General features: G+C 42.2%; 1 protein-coding gene across 3 annotated transcripts in view; it reads right to left on the bottom strand.

The window, feature by feature from the left end:
• The window catches only part of AGPAT4 (1-acylglycerol-3-phosphate O-acyltransferase 4), a 71,102-nt gene extending 49,166 nt beyond the window's left edge, over positions 1–21,936 (bottom strand). The window contains exons 1-2 of one of the 3 annotated variants that reach the window (XM_027729510.2): positions 21,863–21,936; positions 8,050–8,280 (exon numbers count right to left, since the gene is read on the bottom strand). In XM_027729510.2, coding sequence (XP_027585311.1) covers positions 8,050–8,227 — 178 coding nt within the window. In that variant the 5' untranslated portion in view covers positions 8,228–8,280; positions 21,863–21,936. Of the gene's footprint in view, positions 1–931; positions 996–8,049; positions 8,281–21,862 lie in introns of those variants that run through there. The other 2 variants (XM_039380806.1, XM_039380805.1) reach the window with 2 other exon arrangements.
• Positions 21,937–23,381: the final 1,445 nt, after the last annotated feature.

Raw genomic sequence — 23,381 nt, 5'->3', positions numbered from 1 at the left:
TTCAGATGAGATACTATATGAGCAAAGGGAAATACCTAGAAAATGTTAGAGAATGGTTTGAGATTGCTTTCAGGAAAAAAAAAATCCAGTAAGATAGGAAAGGAGCTCCTTTACAGCATCAAAGCTCTATTAATGGGAGCCCCAGTCAAAAGCCTCACAGCTGCGGATTTCCCACACTTTTCCAAAAAACAAGGATAAGCTTCTTTAGAAGTGACATCAAGAAATTAAGTCTGTACAATCACTGCTATATGACTCCTATAATTTTGGAAGAGGAAGAATCACCTAGGTGTACACTTTCAATGGTGCACATTGCTCCAAAGTGAGTGGGGGGGTAGAAGATGTAGCCAATCGATAGCAAATGAGACACACTGCACCTCAGTCGGATGTTACATTAGTAGATCTACCTGACCAAACCCAGGAGAATTCAAGAGTTCCCCCAGCAGTTCTTCCTATGGAGGTAGTGTTCTTCCCTGGACATGGTTGGATTACTGCTGGTTTGTATTTGCTTGTAACTGGTGATGGTGATCAATGAGATATCCTCTGCATCTCTGCATGAAGTTTACAGGGGATCAAGAGACTACCCTTCAGATTCAGTACTATTTTAGCAATTAAAATCAGGCCTATAGCTAAAATGGGTTTTCTACAAATATGAAGTTTCTTAACAAGAATTTCATCCTCTGATTGTGACATTCATCCTTAATGAACAAATAACTAGTACAAAAATGTCTTCATATTCTGTGCTATGACCTGGATGATCACATACCACGTTCCCAAGTTACACCATGTCAGACAGAAGTACTTTCACACAAACTCTCCACATCTACCCCAGTTCAGGAATCTAAGAAGCTTGCTGGCCAGATCTAATGCTTAAAAAAAGGCGCTAGAAACTTAGTGATGTGTGATGCCAGACACCAAACAGAATGCTATTCACCTTCTATTGCTTCCCTGCCATCCCTCTTTCCAGTGTGCAGGCTATCATCATCACCCTTCTTCAGATCAGGAATCTGAGGCAATAAAAGAAAAGGAAAATGAAGACAAGTGACCTCTACAAAGGCTCCAGCAACAACAAAATAGTATCAGCAACAGTGAAGATGCTCTTTTCATTAAAGATCAGACTAAGTGTCTCTCTAGCTCTTCACTGGTCTTGCATAGAAAGTATCAGTATGAAAAGTTTTTTTCACATCCATTTTCACAGAAATTAGTCCCTTTCTCCTGAATGAAGACCTTTTAGGTTGAATTAGGAACTCTGCTAAAGGTCATGCACAGATGTCATTCAAATAGACCAGTGTACTTGCAATCAGCATGTCATCTTGGTTGATCCATTCAAGTTCACTGTCAATACTGGAACCACTAAGAAAACTGAATAACGGCACTTGCAAGTGGCATAAAATGAGAAGGATTGAAATGTTATTAGTTGATACAGCAAGTTAATGGTAGTAGGGAAAATACAGAGGCATATGTTACACACTGCATAGGACTTGTTCATAGCAATTAATGTAATTCTACTCCACAAGCACAATCTAGAAAAAAGGGAGTTCAAGCTGTGATGAGTGCAGCAAACACACACACGCGCGCACACACACAAACACATAATTTTACTCTACCATTAAAATAATGGAGAACCTGGTCCATTAATTGGTTCCTTCTGTCTTTACAAATTACAGAAAGTCAAGGTTTGGTCTGACTAGAGAACTGTACAGATAACCAGCAGCACTGTCACAAGTCATCATGGCTAGGCTTCGCGAACAAAGATTTGGGAATGTCACAAGTACATAACACGTACAAAACAGTATTAGAAAGCAGGTTGGAGGAAGGCATCAATGAATTAGAGTAGAGGACACTTTAAAGTAGATAATTTCTACTGGAGTTTATTTTTTTCTAGAATTTATCTAGATTGAAACTAACACGGGCTTTTCTTTAGTATACTCGATTTCTACAGTTGTTGCCATGGTTTAGTTTGAGAGAAAACAAGAAAGCTAAGGCGATGGTCTAGCTTTCCAAAAATTCAAATCAACATTTTCACTTTGCGTGACTATCAAATCTGGCCTCCAGTTTTCCCCCATTAGTTGTAAACTTTTCATAATCTTTACCAGTGGCTTTGTATGGATGTGCTATGTGGAACCAAGATAACAAAGGTTTATATGGACAAGTAGCTCTTCAGAAAAATACATTTTACAGAGATTACTCAAAACAATGATGCAAACAGGCTAAGCAAGCAGTCACAAGTGCCCTATGAAAGCTCTTTGCTATATATACGTTGACAAGCATAACTGTTTGCTTTATAAATAAAATACTCTAGGATTGTATTAAGGGCACTGGCATACTTTGACAACAGCAGACTGTTTCTCCTGCAGCATAAGAGGACAATAGAGGGAAGTAGAGGACGAAGAAAGCCCAACCTCTCTGGGGCCTTCTTGCTCTCATCCCTTCCCACCTGCTCAACTGTATCAGAGGCAAGAATTCTCCTCCCTGCCCCAGCGTCACCTTCATATGAACAAGTAAAATGAGCCAAGGGTTTCTCTAAACTCCAAGTGGGCAGCAGGTTGCAAGCAGGGAAACAAATTCTTGAGCATTAACGTGACCCTGATACTACCGCAGAGCCTTATTCAGATGTTCAGTCCTCACTGCAAAGCCTATAGTTGCAGATGGAAGGAATTCGCTTTACTGTGTTATAACAGCCAAACCAACTTGAAGCAGTTCTCAATTTCCTCCAGTTTTGTGGTTTTTTTAGGTAGCTCAGTCATAAGAAGAATCAGTTTCCCTCTTGTTTTTGCTGCAGTCAATGAAGAGGAATCAGGGTGCTTCTTTCCATGCAAACAAGGGTCTTTCCCTCTGTAGAATTGAAAAACTGCAGCCTACATAGTGTAACTTTACCCAGAGGTGTAATAACACCCCTTTCATAGCACAAGAATAGCTATTAGTACTACTATAATTTATTTATGAAGGCAGATTAGAAGCTAAGTCAATTGCTTTTAAAGCTCTTCTGCACCTGTCCACACAACTGTGTCACTGCTGCCAGGTCTTTTGTTTATGCAAAGTTCACCTCATGCGGTGAGTCAGCGGGAGGCCAGTCTGCCACTCACCCTGGGAGCACAAGGGGCATCTCAGCACAAGGAGAAGCTCATTTTCCCCCAGTACAGTAGCAGCAAGAGGACAAGTTAACAACCACTGTTCCACTTATGGGCAAATACCTTCCACCCAGCACCTCTAAAGAAGCCATTTATCCTGTATGTGTATGTCCCATTCTAGTAGTCCTGGCACACAGCAGAATTATGTACCAAACAGCCTGCAGGAGCCCAGCGTGCATTGCTCAACCAAGCACAAACTGATTTAGAAAGGACAAACTACTTTCCCACTGCCCAACAAGCTACGCAGCACATATGGCATGAACCCTAAGACAACCTGTTCCCTCTATGTGTTTGGTCAACTTCACAAGCTAGTGCAGAATAGCTGTGTGTACCCTTTGTGGTGGTTTTCTATCACATAAGGGGAAGAAGGAAGATGTATTCCCACCTCTTCCAATCCGGGCACAAAGAGCATCCATGAGAACTGTATGTATTCCACACTAAGTACTTCCTTCCTTGGCATACATCTTGGCTCTCAGTCTTTTAGAAAAATAAACTGAGAACAATATATCCCTAAATTATTTAAAAATAAACCCCAAGATTGATTGCTTGCTCAACCTTTGTTCTTATGTCATCTTCTAACCACACTTACTTTTAAAATTTTTATTGCTATCACCTTATTGAGGCTTGCAATGTTCAATTTCCTTAGTAGGGTGCATTCAATTGAGTTCAGTGCTAGGGAGAGTTGATCAGGGTTGTCATTTTACAAAAGGGGATTGGATTAACAGGCAGTTGAAGCAATCTAGGAATATATATTTGGAGCCAGAAAATATTTTCTGAAAGTTAGAAGCCCAAAGGCTTTGGTGTTTTGGTTTTGTGTTGGGGGGAGGAAGGGGTGTTGTTGGGTTCCTGTGTGTGTGCGTGGTTTCTTTTGCTGATTGTTTCTTTTGGGGCTTCTTTGTTTTGTTTCTTTAAACTTAAAACACAACCGAGGGTGCCTAACCTTTACTAGTCTTCTCAAGGTTCATTTTAAGACTAACACAACCCAAAGTCTGTTCTTTTCAGGAATGTCCACAGCGTGCAACTAACACTCTTCAGTAAAGGTCAAGACACACAGAGGAAACAGGATTAGAACTAACTGTTACTTTGTAGATACTTGTCAAATGGGATAACAGCATCAAACAGGAAGGGTTTATTTATAGTAAAACATGAAAAATATCTTGGAGATATAAAAACAACCCAAACTGCAATATGGGGAACGGATAAGATACCTTCGGGGAGCAGGACACTTGAACTGAACAAGGCTTCCAATCTGCAACTAAAGAACAGTTACTCAATTCAAATTTCATAAAAAGATGACAGTTTATCAGAACCAGTATTTTTTCATTTGCAACACTCTCAATAAAAGTTCTCCCCAACGCTAATACATAATTAAGTAGGTCAATAAAGAAGCTACACTCACCCTGACTCACAAGTGGTTTCAAGAAAGGCAACAACTTCTCAGCACCAATTACGGAAGGTAACTTGGTGTGCGCCATTATACGTGCTCTGTTCCATTAAAAGCAAGTTGTTGCTCTAGTTAATCTTTTTCACTGTAAATTCAAACTGGAAGCCAAGTTTCCACCTCTTCTTTAACTTGCATTGATGAAAAGTTTGAAGTCCATGGTTTTAGCCTGCTGGCTGAAGTTACGTAGTTACGAAGAGAAGCTGCAGTGCTGTTGCCAAAACTCACAGTAGAGAAGCAGTAGCTCCCACAGCTACATGTGCTCAACTACCACAGTTACTCCATACAGCCATTTTATGGTAAGAAGTCGGTGAATGGTCTGGAGTACAAGTCGTATGAGGAGCGGCTGATAAAAAAAGGATGCTCAAGGGAGACCTTATCACTCATTACAGTTGTCTGAAAGGAGGTTGTAGCGATGCGGGTGTTGGTCTCTTTTCCCAAGTGACGGGACAAAAAAAAATGGACTCAAATTGCATCTCGAAAGGTTTATGATGGATATTAAGGAAAATTTCTTCATGGAAAGAGTTGTCAAGCACTTGAACAGGCTGCCCAAGCTTTGACTCATCATATCTGAAGGCATTTAAAAGATGTGTAGATGTGGTTCTTAGGGACATGGTTTAGTGGTGGACTTGACAGCGCTGGGCTGATGGCTGGACTCAATCATAAGGGTCTTTCCCAACCTTAATGATTCCATGATTCTGTGAATACTTTGACTGGAGCTAGTCTGGCTTGATTAATGTGAACAGAGAAGCACCCTTGACTCAAGCTGTATTACTCAAGTGAGGACAAGCTGTTAATCACAATAACATTAGCTTCCCATATGCAGTATGACAGCAGACATTGCACGAGAAGTGAGAATATTACGTTCTTATATGAAAAAGGAGATAGGAGGAAAAGGGGTATAAGAAAACAGCACGACTTGAAATACAAAAAAAACCAACTTCCCCAAAGAGCACAGTCTCAAACACGAAATGTTCTCCAATTTATGGAACCATTTATCTCTACCGTTGACATCAAATGGAAACCAATTGAACTTGCAGGATCTAAAGACAGCTGCTGCTTTCATTTCATTCTTAAATTAAACCATGCTCGCTCTACTTCACTCTTCGGTTGACTTGGTGACTCAGGCTGTATCAGCCTCTCAAAGCAACATGATCCTTGTCACCACCGCAAAGCACGTACCTCTTTATATTCTCCAATGCTAAGCTTCATTCTCTCCAGCTGTAGGCTGTTTCCATGACTTTCATCAGACCCATACAGACCTGACTAATTTATTAGTCACCACATCAATGGCCCCCAAAAGGCATTATTGTACACACATACTACTACAAAAACCACACCCATTTTGATTAATTGGTCTTTAGTTCTTTGAAATTCTTTTTAACCACATTTCCCCCTTTTCAAATATCACTCAGGTAGATGTGATAAGTGACTCATATCAAATGCTAGCTTGCTCTGTTGTAAAGCTAAAATAAATTACTTTAACCTAGACATAGTTTCTTCTGAGCGTGACTGGACAAAAAATTCACAACATAATCTATTCCAGTGGCGTCAGCACTAAAGACTAAATCAGCCATCCTGAGTACAAAGCCACCTGCCCCACCAAGGATAACCATGCAGTATTACTCCCTCTTACACACTGTCCATCCCCTAGATGAGACTAGATTGAGTCAAACTGAAGGATTCAGCCTGAAGACTAGCATAGCTGATATCTCTGCACTAAGCAGCCAAAAGGAAGAATGGGACAGAAGGCATTGCATGAAAAAATAATAATATACACTTGTATACAGATGTACAGTATCTTCTAAATTCCACGGCTTCAAACATATACTATGCTGCCAGGCAAAAGCAGAAACTTGGTCATATTCAATGTCACTGTACAAACAAATGCATAGTACTTGCATACTCTCTTCAGGGACATGCACAGACAGCAAAAATGACTTTTTTCAGAAAGAACATTTTTTCTACACTACAGAAATAATAAAACAGCATCCCCAATTTATTTGGGGCTATACACGCTGATGCAGTTTTGAAATTTAAGTAAAAAAGTATGTCTTAAAAAAATGCTTTGAATAGTTGCTCATCAGTCACTGATGAAAGATAAATAATCCCTACTGGTCCCCCAGTTGAGGCATGTGACAGATTTCTACTTCAAGCAGCTTATTATGAATACTAACAATGCTTTCCCTTTTCAGCTTCTTAGTAGCAGAACAGGTGACCTGAAAGAAACCATTTTTGCTGCATTTCTTAAACACTGTGTTGGAGAGGGCTGTTTTCCCCAGTATGAAACCATCCATAACTCACTCGGCATTGACGGTGACATCACACTTGAATAATCTTTAGAGAGTATCAAAAGGCATGCATCTTGCAATAGTCTCCTTTTCAGAAAGTACTTCTGAGTTTCAGAAAGGCCCAAGGAAATCTCTCTGGAAGGTGGACACATTTAAAAGTATGCTCCCAGATACTGAACATTAGCATTTTTTAACAGTTTCTGTGAAGAGTTCTCTCTGCTGTAAATCTAGAGCAACTATGAGAAAGTCAGGGAGTGGCAGTGCAATAAAACTGTGCTGAAGCTGCAGTCATAGCTCTTTAAAAGCAAATATATAAGTAGACTGATTATATCAAGAATATTACACACGCTCCGATAATTCACTGTTGTCAGGTGGAGATTCTACCAAACTCCTACTAACAGAGAACAAATGAATGGGTACAGCTCTCATTCATTCCACTGGAATTACCTGTTCAGTCAAGTGACAGTGACTTTTCACATCTCTCAACAGTTTCAAAGGTCTGGTCTTTCTACAACTAATAAATATCCTGAGCTCATGCGCCCAACTCCCCCAGAAAATCAAAATAATTGCAACCCCTGCTTCTTTGAAATGGTTACAGGCTACCTGCTGTATTATACATTATAACTACATGCATATACTGAATACAGACAGATGCAGCTTAAGGTCTGAAACGGCTATTCAAAGAAACAACAGTTCATAACTACTTTAAGAAAGAAGCATATGAAATTGAAGATTTTCCCTTTTTTTACTGTTATTTCCCAGTCCTGAACAGTATTTGCACGTGAAATACTTAAATCAAGATCATAAACAAAATCATGGATGATAAAAAGATTGAAAGCATTATTGGAACTGACTTGTTAACACTATAAGCCCACAGATAATAGCCGAACTTGATGAGATGCATTATTTGGTCAATATTTTTCATTTGGCTTAATGGAACTTGATGGATAGCCAAATGAGAGGCATTCTTTCTTCAACATCCTGAGTCCAGCAAGTATTCCAGTATAAAAGGGCAAAACATTTCAACACAAGAAGACATTTCAACAAAGCATACATCTCTTCACACAAATGCAGGTGCTGTAGGAAGCAGTCACGACCTTTATAAAGGTTACTTTGAAAACCAGTACTTTTCTACCAATTCCCTCAAGACAAAACATGAAATACTTTAAAAAACAAAATGAAATCTTACGGCTTGAAATGCAGTAAGACAGCCTGCAGTTGATCCTCCTGAACAGTTGCTTGTTGATTGGCCAAAGTATAAGTGTGAAGAGTTGAATGAAGTTAATGATCAGTCCTGACACTATAAATATGTAGCAGATCAGAAGGTGGCAAATGAATTGAGACTTCAGAAAGCCAATGATGTCCATGATTTGTTGAGAAAGCAAGAGGGTACCTTCGGACACAAAATTCAGAAGACGACCTGCAAAATCAAATAGTATCAGCAGTTACAGAGTGCATTTATTTCTATAAACAGACTTAATATAGGCTTCACATTTTACATTTAAATACACTAAATACACTAAAATGAAACTTATTGTAGAAAAAGCCCTGATGACAATATTTGCAAAAGTAAGTATGGAAAGAGAATACCATATTCTGAATCAATTTACATTTCACTTTGGAAACAAATTTTCACATTTTAATCCTAATTCTACAAAACTCATGAGCATATGACTCCACTCCTTGGACTACAGTACTCCTCTACCAGGTCTTTATTGATAAAAAATGAGTAAATAATCCACTTACATTGTGATTTGAATTGTCTGTACTTTATAAGACATAAACTGTGACATCTGCTATCTTCAAGAGCAGCTCCAAAGTAAACACAAGCTTTAGAGCCTTGTTAGGATTTGTGCCTTTCTCTACAAGCTATGCCAGCCATGCTCCGTAACCTAAAGGTAGCAGCCCTTTAATTCTAGCCTTATTGTCTTATTTCTGTCTCACATTCAAATAACAGTTGATTTTGGCAAGAGAATAAAAGCTTGGCTATGCACAATACACAGAATTTGTTCAATTATTCCTCGAAACTGCAATTCTGTCAGTTATAATCCATAAACTCAGAAAGGAAACATCAATAACAGCAATGACCCATGACCCAGCAGTGTTTTCAGAAAGAAATCAACTCTTAGGTTACCTGAGAAATGTTTTTATAATTTTGGAAAGGTCCAGTCCAACCTTAGCAGTTGAGCATTCAGAGTAAGTGTCCTCTGCAGGGTATTCTGACCTACTAAACACTTTACTGACTTCACCCCACCCTCATTACCACCAACACTAGAATGAACACATGATCTCTCAGTAAACACCACCCACCCCAGTATTTTGAATACAGTTAAACAGGAGGTGCTGCCATCTTGTACCATTCCTCTGCTGTTTCCCCCTCTGAGGTGTAGAAGAGTTTTCCCAGGGAGGAAGTCCTGAGACAGTATTTCTGAATGTGCCAGTCACATGCAATAATAAGACAGCAGCTGTCAGCATCCCAGGGAATTAATTGATGAAAAAAAATCTTTATGCTTATCCTTTTAGTCTATATGAGACCCCATTTTGTGAGGCACTGAGTCTAGATCAGTGTCCTGAAACATTTGTTTTACTGCCCTTGCTGACTCTGCTTACCACAGCAAAAAGCACACACAAGAATCACTGCAAAGCCTTCGGAAGTTATTTAGCCAGGTCTTCAACCACAAGGAAGACAAAGAAAAATTTAAGAAAGAGAATGGGTACTGTTCTATAATTTATGTAAAGAGTTTATGGCAGTTCCAAGCCTATTATTAGCAGAAAAAATGTGCCCTTTTGTTCCCTTTATCTTGCTGTACTATTCAGTACCACAGCTGACACCAGCTGTAGCTCAGAACGGCAGAACAGGCCTCTATTCCTTGTAGTAACCACTGCCATGATACTAGCAAAAAGCTTGTCCAGCTTTAACCAGCCTTTCTATTAAAGACACGATTCTTAGGGTGGCAGACAATTTACTAGCTGAGGCTTTGACCAAATACTTTGTTTTTGTTGAAGGCTAAGTAGAATGAGAAATGTCTAGTAAAATTCATTGTTGTGTTTCATTCTCCAGCCCTTCCATTGCACACTCTGAAGACTGAGCCAAAAATGAAACAAAAAAAATAAAAATGAAAAAAAGGCAGAAAACTTCTTTAAAACAGTCAGAATGGAAGAAAGTAACCAGTCGCTTACAAGTGGATGGTTTAAAAGACTGCACAGTGTCCAAAACCCTGATGACTGGGTTTATCCCACCATCCTTGGCTAAAACTGGTCAAAAGTCTTTTTGTGTTAGTCAGTCTGCTTAATTCCATCCCACAAAAACACTCTAACATAATTCCCAGAGATCAATAAGGCACTGGATAAAAAATAAAAACAACAGCCATAAATAAAACAGGACTGGAGCGCTATCAACTTACAGTGGAGACCTGAAAACTCACTGTGATATAATCAACAGAAATCTACTGTAGTAAGCAGCCGATCAACAGACTTTGTAACGAGGACGAACCAGTCATTTTGTCCACCAATTAGTCCACCAGTTTTTTTTTTTAGTAACTTTTTAATATAATAGCAGTATCTATCTAAACTGCATTAAAATGTTACATTTATGTGAATCATTTACTTCATGCTGGGTCTTTAAAACAAAACTTCATGGAATTAAAATAAACAAAGATGAGATGACCCTGATAAAAGTTATTGTCTTACAATTTTGTGAAGTCACAGTGGAATCTCAGAAAGCAATTTAGTCCTTGCTTTCACAGCTCAGCCATCAAATTTCAATTCTGTCAAGTTTCTAAGACCTGTTTGTAAGACAAACTAAATTTACTTAAGCAGTACCACTGAAATGCATCTAATCAAGCTTGCTTGCAAAAAGAACAAGAAGCCAGAGACAGTACTCAAATTTTTATTTTCTGAAAAGTAGGGAGACTACACAGAATAATTTTCTAATTAAATGCAAGCTGTTTTTCCTACAGAATTTGCAACTCAAGCACTGTATACAGAGTGCTAGCTAAGTGTTGTTTCTCAGACATAAGCTCGTTCTTATAAGTTGTTTTTTTTTAATATGATAGTTTTTGGACTGTTTTCATACCCAAACTCCAAGAAATACAGTTTATTCTTGGTACAAGCAACAAAAACAATCAGTTCTGAGCTTATGAAAGAGATCTAGAAACTTGCTTTTTAAAAGTTCATGATGAACATCTTCCACTTACTCTTTGTCTTACTAAAGCTCCTCATGGGTAACATCAATATAACACCAGTTTAAGTGTTAAAAGAATCAGGTCTTTAATTCTTAATCCATGATGCTGGTTTAATAAATTACACTGATTTCCTTGTAGATAATGACTGAAAATTACAGCAGTCTTTTGAAAACAAAAGGGCCAATCAATGCATTTTCTCAGAAGCTATTAAGATCAGAGAGCTGCCAAGAAGCTCTATTCTATCAAACACCCGTTAAAATTAATTAGGAGAAAATGGCCAGCTAGTGCATCTAAACCAGACAGGGGCATTCCTTAATAACAGTTCTCCTTCGGATACAGGATACAGGACGAGACTCAAACCTCAAATGTCTGTCTAGGGAGCAAGTCAACAAGCATCTATTCATGTGACTAAGAGACCACATGATCAGGTTTAAAGCAAACTACACAGCTATCCATTCTAACTCTTTTTCCTCCAAGTTTCATTCTTCAGCAAGATCCATTGTGCCTTCAACTACTCTCAGGATTTCCTTCTGCTTAGAAAAACTGATGAGGAGGACATAGAAGTGATATGCAAGGTGAACAATTCCATGCCAGCAGTGGCTGCTGCCAGTGAACTGTTCTATTTTATGCTTTATCTTTTATACTTTCATTCTATAATTCTGTGAAAACAGCAGAGATAGCAACACTTTATTTCACATCCAAGTCCATTTTAACAACACTGCTGTATATGAAACGCATATGCAAAGCAAATCACAGGAAGCCCTTGTGCTCTTCTCTTTCTGTCTGTGAACATCAAAAGTTAGAAAAAAGTGAGGTCATGTCCTGTATGTATTCACCTACAAGGAGAATATCTTCACTCACCACATCAAAAAAATCCCCCAAACCAACCAAATCTGGAGGAAGAATTATCCATCTATTTGCTTCATGCTTAATTAGGGTTTCAATCACTTCCTACCTCCCTCAAAGGCAACTACTAGAGCATTATCCCCTGTGTTGGGTTTATATGACAAGGTTTTGGTAGTCAGGGGAGCTGCAGAGATGGCTTCTGTGAGAAAACACCAGGAGCTGCCCCACATCAAATAGAGCCAGTTCCAGACAGCTCCAGAAGGGACTCACCACTGGCCAAAGCTGAACCCATGAGCGACACTAGTGGCATCTCTGTGATAATGTTCAGGAAAGGATTAAAAAATGTTGTCTTTTTTTTTTTTTTTTTTTTTTTTTTCACAGCAGCTGTGAGTGAGGAGTGAGAAACACATGAGAGGAACAGCCCTGCAGACACCAAGGTCAGTGAATACGGTGGGGAAGGATGTGCTCCAGGCACTCTCCTGCAGCCTGTGGTGAAGACCACAGTGAAGCAGGTTATCCCACTGCAGCCCATGAAAGACCATGGCAGAACAGATATACACAGTGCAGCCTATGGAGAACACCTCACGAGGCAGCAGATGCCTTGTGAATATGCAGCTTATGGACAGGAGCCCACTCAGCAGCAGGTTTTGTGGCAGGGACGGCAGCCCAGGGGGTCCCAGGCTGGAGCAGTCTTTTTCTGAAGAACCATACCCTGTGGGAGGGACCCAAGCAGTAGAAGAGGAATAGCACAGTGAAGAAGGAACAGCAAAGAGGAACTGTTAAGAATCAACTGCAACCCCTCTTCCCCACCCACTTGCACCACTTGGGGTGCAGCAGAGAGGTAGAGTCTACAATCAAGCTGAACCTGGGAAAAAGGGGGGACCTGAGACAAAGGTGGGTTTAGTTTAGGCTCCGTTTTTCACTGCTCTACTTTGTTACCAGCTGAAAGTAAATTATACCAAACTTCCCCAAGTAGAGTCTGTTTTGACCATTACGGTAACTGGTGAGTGATCTCTCTGTCTTTATCTCAACCCACAAGGTTTTTCATGCTATTTTCTTCCCTTGTCCAGCTGAGGAAGGGGAGTGAGGGAGCAGTTTGATGTCAGCCTGGAGGGCAGCCAAGGTCACTGAAGAAGTGAAAGTAACCCAGAAGTTTTTGAAATGGTTATCACAGCATAATGCTTTCCCCTTCTCCTTTTTTTATTTTCTTCCTGCTGTAATCTAACATAGGGAAAACAGCTATGCAAACTCTGCATGCCTGCCAGGATGGAAGTTCTCTCTCTTTGTATGCGTACTCTGCTGGCAAAATGCACAGCAGAGCTGTGTTAGCCTCAATGCCCATCCCAGCAACAGAGGAAAGTGTTTATAGAGCGAGGTAAGGAGGATGACAGCAAGCCCAGGAGAGGCATGCATAGTCTGGGAAGAAGTGGGAAAGATGGGGAGTCACTGCCCAAGTTCTTATGAGAAGTAGCTCAGTCTTGCTCCTTCTTCCAGAAGGATGAAATATTCAGGGAGAAGGGAGCTGGACAAGGAAGCCATAGGGAGTTAAACATAAACACATCAATACAAAACTCCCTGGAGATGCAGCATTTAAGGACTGCAGGGCTTGACACTGAGGGAAGCTATTTATTTGAAGAGAGTAAACTCCTTAAGTTAAGCAGTTCTATTCCAAGCTCCTAAAGAGATCCTCAAAAATTCATCAGGGTGAACTATAGCAGTTATCTCGGGTGCAGAACATGAAGTTCACAAAAATAGCATAGGAAGACAAGTTGCTTCTTTACAGAATGTAAAGAAGTGTTGCTCTTCAACTGTTTCCCATTGGCTTGGAAAAAATACATTTAAGAGATGCATTAAGATTCTCAAGACCTAAATGAGTCTATCAGAGTTCAGCCCCAGACTTCAGTTTCAGGGACCACCATGTCCCTCTGTTTTGTATTTTACTTCTCTGCGTCCACTAACCTAAAAAGTCACTCGCACTGCCACCGAGGGCAATACCACACACACAAGTAAAATTTAGGGACTGAGCAGGGGAGCAAGACTAAACAACAAAAAACTTACAAGACAGAATACTGAGTACTTAAGCAGGATGTGGGCTACGCTGTCACACAAATAAGAGCAACCTGGATAGTTCCTCAAAAATAACCAAGGCAAATAACCACAAAGGGTCTAGGACACTCAGCTATATCACATGTTCATAGCAATTTAATACTTGATTTATAGGCAACATTAAGTGCTTAGTCAAGGTAACCAGGCCCACACATTATTGTCATCTGGCACCCTCTTCTATAAAAAACAATTCCCCCAAAATGTGTTTTTACAAAGTCACTTTACTGGACGATCTGGCTTTCTGCAAAAGTCCAGGTGGCTGAATCTGAATGTCTGCAACAAACTAAGCCTTCGCAAATACAAATATATGTATGTCCATAAGTACAGATGCTTTTGCATTTATGATACAATAAATTTTGTACAGAAGTCATGGATTATTTGAGGCAACTGCACATTTGAGTATACAGACTGAAGTCTGTTTAGTTAAGCATTGGTCCTCAAGGCACAGCCTGTGAGAAATCTCTCATTGGTGAGATCAATACCATCACTGATGTACACAGGAAATTAACACATTAAAAACCACAGAGGCAGCAGGGGCAGTACAGCAGGATGTTGTCACCTGCACTGTGAATGTAGCATGAAGGGTGCACTCATCACCTCTACACTGGGCATTTCACAGATCCAACACAGGAGTAGCTACTGAGTTCTTCAGTGGTTATTATAAAAACATTTCTTTTAGAAAAACCCAGAGAAATGGGGGTATGGAAGAAGGCTGACAAAGGATTATTCAGAAGCTGGTGTAAAACCAGGGTTGCTCTTTTTATTTTTAAACTGTGCTGGGAGTCCAAACATTTTCTTGATAAGAGATAAGCTTTGGAAAGAAGGCCTCTCCTACGAAGACTCATGGCTTATGCTTGTCTAACAGCTCTTGCTTTGTTTTAAAGAACTGTAAAATACATTCACAGCAAAGCAAAGGGTCAGCACAAGGTACAGTAACTGCCCATACTCTCAACAGTCGAAATACCTCCCCAACATCCAAACCAGCTTTACGTGTGAGACAACAAGGAAACATGGATCACATTTAGTTCAAATTAAATTAAATATTAATCCTCCTATTCTTACTCACTGTGAGTTATTTGCGAAGTTAGACTACAAAAGTATCATCTCCTAACTCCAGTTCTGCATCAGACATACATAAGCAGTAGCATCCAGGCAAAGTTTCACATCCACTCAGCAGATGTAGTAGCATGAGCATTGCATTTCTATATGCAAGATCAAATCCTTTATATATAGGATTAGAAAACAGTGTGGATTTTGTCCATTTTTTTCCTGAATTTATCCATCACCTCTGATATGAAAAGCTACAGCCATTTAGAAGATACTAGAGAAGTAAATCTGTCAAGATTTTTCTTACTGCCCCTCTCTTACACACCGGGAACTTAGAACCACACTCAGAGCTTGTGACAGTCACATGGCAAATCCATAGCACAGCTAACACCAAAACCACGCTCTGCTAGTTCCCCAGGCTCCAGCTTTCAATACAAAATGGTACTTCATCCTCCTTTATTTGCCTTCTTACCCATGCTCGAGTTTTCCTTGCAACATCTTCTGAAAGGCCATGCATAGAGATTAGAGAGAGAATAGACACGTTCCACAAGGACCTTCAGTGGCACCAGATGATGCATGCAGGAAACAGTACAACTCACAGTGTATGTACTGATCTAATGAACTCTACTTTCCCTTCCTTTCTCCATTCCTCAAGAAATGAAAACCAAGTATTCAGCAACTTGGATGGTTCTGTACTATAAACTGTAAGGTACAACTTTAGTACCAAGTTGGCACATCTCTCTCATTATTCCTACCCGAGAAGGAATTAAAGGCATTGATAGATGCTACGAGAACAACAAACAGAAGAAAAAAATCATCAGTAATGGGAAAAAGATAACCTTCTTTCCTTAGTACACTCCCATAAAACAACCTCTTCATATTTTCTGGAATTGCAATTTACATTTTAGTAATTTTGGGCAGTCTCTTTAAGCCTTTTACGAAGAGTCTAATTTCTAACTTGTGTGGCCTTGTTGTTTTGTGCATTTAAAAAAAGCCGGAAAGAGTAACTAAAGAATAACCTAGAATTTGTGGCAGCAATAATCTTACAAAAAAAAATTTGTGGAAAGTGGCAGAAACAGGGCATGAATCACTGAGCTGAGAAATACACCATAGTGACACTGGTTTACAAGTGGGACTTCCACCACCACTGTGGGCTGGTAACAGATTTTATACTGTCCCAAAAACCCAGTATAAATACTTTTACCATGGTGCCTTTCTCCAACCAGCTGTATGGCCTGTTGGAGACAACCACGTTCTCCCATTTAGCGGGTCTCAGCCATGCTGCCAACGCTGCCACAAATGCAACATGTACATGGCACAGACCACATTCTTTGTGCTTCTAAATCATAGAGATATGAAGGAACAGCACTGACCTCCTCCATGAGGGAATCCGAAAGCTTCCAGTACAAATCACAAGAAATTGTTAACACTGCTGGAAATTACATGCCATTCACCTAATTACAGCTCCAAGTGAGCTGTTAGGTTATCTTCGATGACAGTAGACTATCTCCTTGAGCTAAGCCATTTGCATAATTTTAATTAATACGACATAACATTAGTATGCTCTTTGAATACTAAGGACACATTAAGCAGAAAAGACTCACAAGGCTTTTTTTTTGATCTCCCAGTATTGATTTAATTTGTCGGTATTCTATCATATGACACTGAAGAGTATGAGGTAGCAGAATTTCTCCTTTATGAAAATTGCATCCCAAAATTGGAAATGACAACACAAACACAAGATGTAGCCTCACCAAGACAGAGATACACAGGATATTAATATTTATTCATTAAATACTGTCTAATGATTCTTTCTGTAGAAAATAGTTTAACTGAAGAATGAAAGTGGCAGGGAAGCTCTCAGATTTATTATTTGAAGAAAACCAATTTTTGCCTTTAAGAGGTACCACCAAATACCTAGAAAAACATCTTACAGCTGAGATGTGGTTGGCATGGTTCCAAAAAATAAGATGCCAGCTTCAGTGAAAAGCTCAGCTGTACCTACACGCAAAACAACCAGACATCCAGATGCCAGGTAAAAACCCAAATAAACATGGTGACAGCTTTACCCATATTTCAGCAGTTCCATTCTACATCAGTTTTCACTCACCTCTGCCTCATGTGATACGAGTGTTCAGAACTGTTTTGCCACACCATGAACTCAGAATACTTTCAACCTCCTCATTCTCCCTGATCATCAGTCCCCTAACAGCCTGATTTGATTTAAGAACTCCAGAGAATAAAAGCCTTTATCACAAACACCAGATTTATCAAGTCCAGTAATAAAGGCAGGTTTCTTTTTGGACCTGATTCAAATCCTGTTGAAGCCAAAAGAAATCTCTCAACCAGCTTCAGTAGTCCTTGTTGTTTACCAAACATTATGACTCCAAACCAATCAATGATCTTGTATTCTCAGCACTTAAAGCCAGGGCTAGTCAAAACCACCTTAAACATCAGCAAAATCATTCTGAGATAGTGCCTGATTCAGCAGCATTTACTTTACTGGATAGCAAGTGTGCAGATGCTAACAGTTACTAAATACACTGCTAAGAATCCAGGAATATTTTTATAAATTTTGCACTAAATTAAGCATAAAGTACATCAACGCCTACTTGGATTTTCTACACCACCTCTGAACAACTGCAGGAGCCCAAGTCCTTTTAAAAGCCTGGTTTTGAGAATTTCTCCTTCTAACTTCAAAATATATTTGAGACAGTTTTACAAGGCTTAAAATTCAAAATGAAGCTTTTCTCTGTCTCCATCTTGGGTGAAATGCAGTATTTATGCACGCGGTCAGAGGCAAAGGCATGTAAAAAACTTACAGTGACACACAGAATCACAATATTAACCCCTGACAACCACCTGTGACTTAAAGGAGTAAAACCTCATAAATGGTTCAAGTGCAGGTGTAGTCCGCTGCAGACAAAATCCTTCTAGACCTTCCAGAAGTGCAAAGCAGCATCTGCAGTAATGGTATTTTCCAAAGTGCTGAAAAGCATGTTAAGAGACAAACTATGATGTGTGAGAACACAGATAATGTGGGGACAGGGGAATAAGCAGGACACAGTTTAACTTTCACACAGTAGCTGTCACTTGAAATCATGTGCCATTTCTACATATAGAATTCCCCCAAATATGTTCTTTCCCTGTCTTTAACAGTAGGTTTTTAAGTTGAGTCTTACCCTTTCTCTGATAGGTAAAAAACCTTGCATAGTCTGCAACTGAATCAGCATAGGAAAACCTTTTCATTCACATGGATACTACTAGAAAAACATGACTGAAATTTAACTTTGTTGGTCTGACTAAAAAGAAATCTGGTACAAGTCAGAAATTTTAACATGTTAATAAACAGTCCCACATGCAAGTGAAATCAGTGCGCTTGTCTTTGCCTGCAGCTCCTTACCTTCTGCCAAATAAACCTTCTCTCAGTGACCTCTATCTCTGACTTCTTTCCAGCCTAGAGCTGGTTAATTGCCTTTCCCTGTTCCTCTTATTTATGCTACAGTAGAAACCTCAAGCCAGGTCAGCCCTTTTGCAAGCAGCAGAAAATTATTTCAGCGTAAAGCTCTTCTTAGCAGAATGTAACAAGACAGACAGAAGGGTGGAAGGTCAAAACAAAGGCATAGAAATAAAAAGGCTTTAAGTTCAAGTTGAAGAGCAGACCACTAGCAGGACCACAACCCAGCATCTCCCAACTGTGGGTTCACTACAGTTGTTAAGCCAGTTCCTAACACATGACTTATGTACCTTTTCAGCAAATCTATTACAGCCATCATCTTTTTCTCACATTATCAAAGAGGGATCTTTGCAGTATCTTCATCCTTGCCACAACAGTTATTCTCACTAATTTCCATTTCCTCTTTCCCTGACCTTACCTTGGACCCTACCTCATCTCTAGTTGGAAGCAGTGGAGGAGGACAGGGGAAAAGCATGAAAACAAAGTGAGTCAGCAGTTTCCGAGCAGCACAGGAGCATTAGTCACAGGTGATCAGGGTACTGACCACACAGTCAGATGTGAATAAGCCCAAGACCACTAAACAACAGATTGGTGAGCAAACTTTCCCAAATGCCTGAAACTGAATCACTGGACAAAGCCACCCCACAGACAAAGCACTTCAGGGAAAAAACCACATACTCAGCTGCCACATACCAGTGCTGAAACGCAACAAAGCACACAGGGTACCACTGTCAGTCTCATTTCTAGTTCCTTTACAAGAAAGCCCACTGCATTCAGCACAGCAAAATCAAACGCACTTGAGAGACGACTGCCTTGACATAAAATATTTTCCCTTGTGAGCGAGGCCCACAGTTGCAAAAGCTTTCACTGAGCAAAGCATATGCACAGTGCACTACTATGCATTGTTGCCCTCTTGCTGATCTGCTCCCTTATCAGGACATACCAACAGCAGTAGCAGGGATGCTGTTAATTAGGGAAGTGTTGTTCTACGTCACGCAGTGGAAATTTGAATGTTTAAATTTTAAGACCAAATTACTAATACAAGTTTTGAGGGCCACAGTGCTCATTTGTAACACAAGAACAGTATCTTGCTACCCCCAGCACAGCTGTGACAGTGTCTTCCTGTATGAAGAGATTTTAAGGGGCATTACTCCCAGTCTTCACCTTCTAGCATTAAAAACAGGGTACACAACAGAAAAAATTAGCCAATCCTTTTCAGCAGGGCAGCATACAGCCATAGGATTCTCATCCATCACCTGCAGAGAATTCTTCTCCTACAGAGCTCTCCTCTGTTATGGTACAGTAAGTACATTAAACTGTAAGTGATGTAAAACTGTCACTCCAGCAGAGCATGCCTCACTCCAGAGATGAACACTGGTTCAGTGCCTCTGCAATTTGGCTGGACAGAACATAACTTACTAAAAAAACAACCTCCCCACCAAACTGACACCTACTACGTTTCAAGAAACACAGTTCATTATTGTCCTCTGGGCACAGCATTCTTTGGTCTGTGACTCTGGGCAAGTGCTCACCTCTCTGCAGTTTCTCCACTCCTAAAATATATTACTTACAGCTTTTTGTGAAGCATTCACTAAAACCTGTTAGAAGTGCTTGCCAACAACACAACTAAACCTTGCTTAAGAGCAACCTTTATCCATCAGCAGCTTGCAACAGTTTCTCTGTTCACTGCAGGCTTTCCAATAGATTCTTCCCCATGAAATTTGGTCCTGTCATCCACAAAACACAGTTAGTTTCACTTTTCGATACAGCTTATTCAGGCACTGTTAATGCAAAACATTCATAGGAAAGAGCAAAGCTATATAAAATATTTACACAAATTTCTAAAGTGAATAAAAATGTTTTAATCCACAGTATTGGAAAACCATGGCATTATATCAGATACAAGCAGCTACAGAAAGCTGCTGGTCAGTAAATGACAGCAAACATTTAGAACACATCAACTATTCTAGTGATCCATGCAGTCAGTCTTTATACACAAGTAGAAAGGTATATATAATCAGACCTCTGTATGTCTACAGCAATCTTACTGTGAACATGAGAAGCTGGAGAAAAAAAAAGGCTACAAATTTTGGCTTAAGTTGTTCCACAACGGTTTCTCTACTCCACCAGTTTTCAATTCTTTTGCTACTCACTCTTAGTGTGAAGTCATTATCAGTACAAGCTGAGGCTACAATCACCCGATACAACTTCCCGAGTAGGATACATCAATGCTTTTAAAGAAAAGCTTGGGTTTCTTTGTTTGAGAGTTTCTGGAGCCGTCTACCTCTTGTAAACCATTTTCAGTTTTCATGTAGCAGCAAGGTTGCTCTCTCCCGCACAAGCACCTGCCTAACGTACATCATGCTTAGATGTCGGCACACTTAAAACTCTTAGGAACGCATAACAAAGATAAAGACCAGAAGTCGGTGCGACAGTGCTGAAACAGACTCTCTTGTGGGGTTGTCCTTTCAGCCATTCGAGTAAGTGCTCACTTGTTGAAATAAATGCTAAAAAGCATAACTTGTTAGCTAAATATCCTTCAACGCATGGTATCAGACGACACATTTTAAGTTCGGGGCTGTTATTTAATTCACCTTAAACATCTTCATGAAGATACGCACACAGGTGAAATCAGAGCTCCGACAACACGTGAGCGCATCACCAGGGAGGCAGACTGCCCCTCCCCTCCGCCTCAGCTCATGGACTTCCAGGTACCGCGGACAGAACAGCCGCCACGACCGACCAGTGACTGAGCCCGCCCGCTCCGGACAGGTCACTGGGGCTCGCTGTGACCGAGCCCGCCCGCTCCGACCGGGGCTCGCCGCGCCCGCTCGCTCTGGAGCGGCGCCTTCGGGGAGGCGGCACGAAGCAGGCGATTGCACCCGCCCGTTCCCACGGCAACCGCACCGCCCGCCCCCTCCCTCCCCAGCCACCGCCAGCCCCGAGCGGGGAACACCGAAGGGAAAGGGGAAGGCGCCGCCGGCGGAGGGGAGCTCGGCGGGGCTGGGCCGCCGTAGCTCCGCCGTTTCCACGGAAACCCCGGCGGCCGCGGGCAGCGCTCGCCACACAAAGGGGGCCAGCGGGCGGCAGGAAAATTGCCGGCGCCCGCGGGAGAAACGACGCGGCGGGTCCGGGCGGCGGCGGCGAGGCGGCGAATAAGTCAGGGAACTTGTGCCCGCATCCCGCGCCCCGCCGGCAGCAGCCGGCCCCTCGCCTCGCCGCTACAGCGCGCCGCGGGGCGGCTGCGCCGGGGAGGGGCTGCGTCCGGATGCCTTTTCCTCCGGGGTAGCACGGCAGGCGGAGGAGGGAGGGCGGCCCCCGCACCTGAGGAGCGCGCAGGTCGCCAGGGGAAGAGCACGTACCTGGCGCCGGCGGGCCTGGGCACGGGTGCCGCGCTGGGGCGCCGGGAGCGGGCGGCGGCCGAGCCGCACCGGCTGCCACTACTTCGCACGCGGCGGGAGCGGGCGGGCGGCTCGGGCGGGGCCGCCAGGCTCCACCCGCCGGGCGGCTCCACTCCGGCAACAGGGCGCCCCTCGCCTCCCTTCCCCTCCCCGCCGCCGCCAACATGTCACTTCCTCCCGGGGCGGCGGGAAGGCGCGACCCCTCGCCGCACCGGCGTCGCCCGCCTTTCGGGGCGAGCCGAGCGGGCGAGCCACCGGCGCCGCTCCGCGCCTGAGGAAAGGCGGCCGGCTCCGAGGAGGGAGTCGGGGCCAGGGGAGCGGTGGCCCGGTGGCGCAGAGCAGCGCCCGTCCCCTGAGGGCCGCCGGTGTCAGGGTTGACCGCTCGTCATCCCTTACCGGGGCAAACGTGGGGGAGAGGTGGAGAGGGAACTGTCGCGCGGTGATGTGCACCTGTGACTATCTGCTTCTTCCAAGCAGAAACCGGGCAACAAAAACCAACTCCCCGGCCTGCGTGTAGAAAGACAGCCAATGGTGTCGATGGCACCCATCCAAGCACCGAGTACCCTGACACACAAGAGTCACTCTATGTGACAGCGCAAACATTTGCTGTCAGGCTCTGACTGTGAAGTGAAAAGCAGCTTCTGTGACTAGAAAATAGCTAGAACTGAGTCTATTAAACACTCAAAGCATCGGAAGGGGATGATGCCTGGGATGACATCGCTGGGACAGCACTGTCAGCTCTGCTGGCTGTCCGGTTATACCGGGGCTGGGGGGCTCCCGGGGCAGGGGGCTGGCAGGGGATGAGCTGGATAAGGCAAAGCGTTGTTACAGCCCCGGTCCATACCAGCCACATGGCATCCCTATTTACCCTCAATATAAGAAATACCTGAAGGAAACACTTGTCACAGTTTAACCCCAGTCGGCAACTACTGTCTAGGCATCAGTCAGTGGCTGGTGAGCAAGAGTATTGTGCATTACTTATTTTTCTGGGGTTTTATTCCTTTCTCTCCTTTTCATTAAATGTATCATTATTGTTATTATCCTTAGCACTGTTGCTCTCAATGAGCAGCTCGAGGGAGGAAAAGCCTGGAACTGAGGGTGGCTGCAGCACAGGCAGTATTCTTGCTAGCCAGAGCACTTTGCCATGATACCTGAACAGAGCAGCACAATGCAGCTCCATTAACAGTCCTAGACACGATGAAGCAACGAATCAGTGTAAACTTTGTACAAGGAATCCAATCAGGAGAAGCAGGAGGCCACAACTGGAGACAGAGCCACAATATTGATCCATCTAGGAAGCAAAGCAGGAGATCAAACTGAAGGCAGATCCATCTACTAGATAGTTCAGGCAGGGATTAAACACCCAGACCTGAGCTTTAAATGGAGCCCTGGTCCATGGGCAGTGTGTAGGTAGGGGTCCCAGGTGAGGCTGCTCAGGGCCATTAAGACCTAGCAGTGCCATCAGGGCCCTGACAGGTTC

The sequence above is a fragment of the Pipra filicauda genome, unplaced genomic scaffold, assembly GCF_003945595.2.
Source record: "Pipra filicauda isolate LSUMZ 115617 unplaced genomic scaffold, ASM394559v2 scaffold202_size1376763_pilon, whole genome shotgun sequence".
NCBI classification, from domain to species: Eukaryota; Metazoa; Chordata; class Aves; order Passeriformes; family Pipridae; genus Pipra; species Pipra filicauda.
The sequence above is the reverse complement of the archived record's forward strand: the minus strand, read 5'-3'. Positions and strand labels throughout refer to the sequence as shown.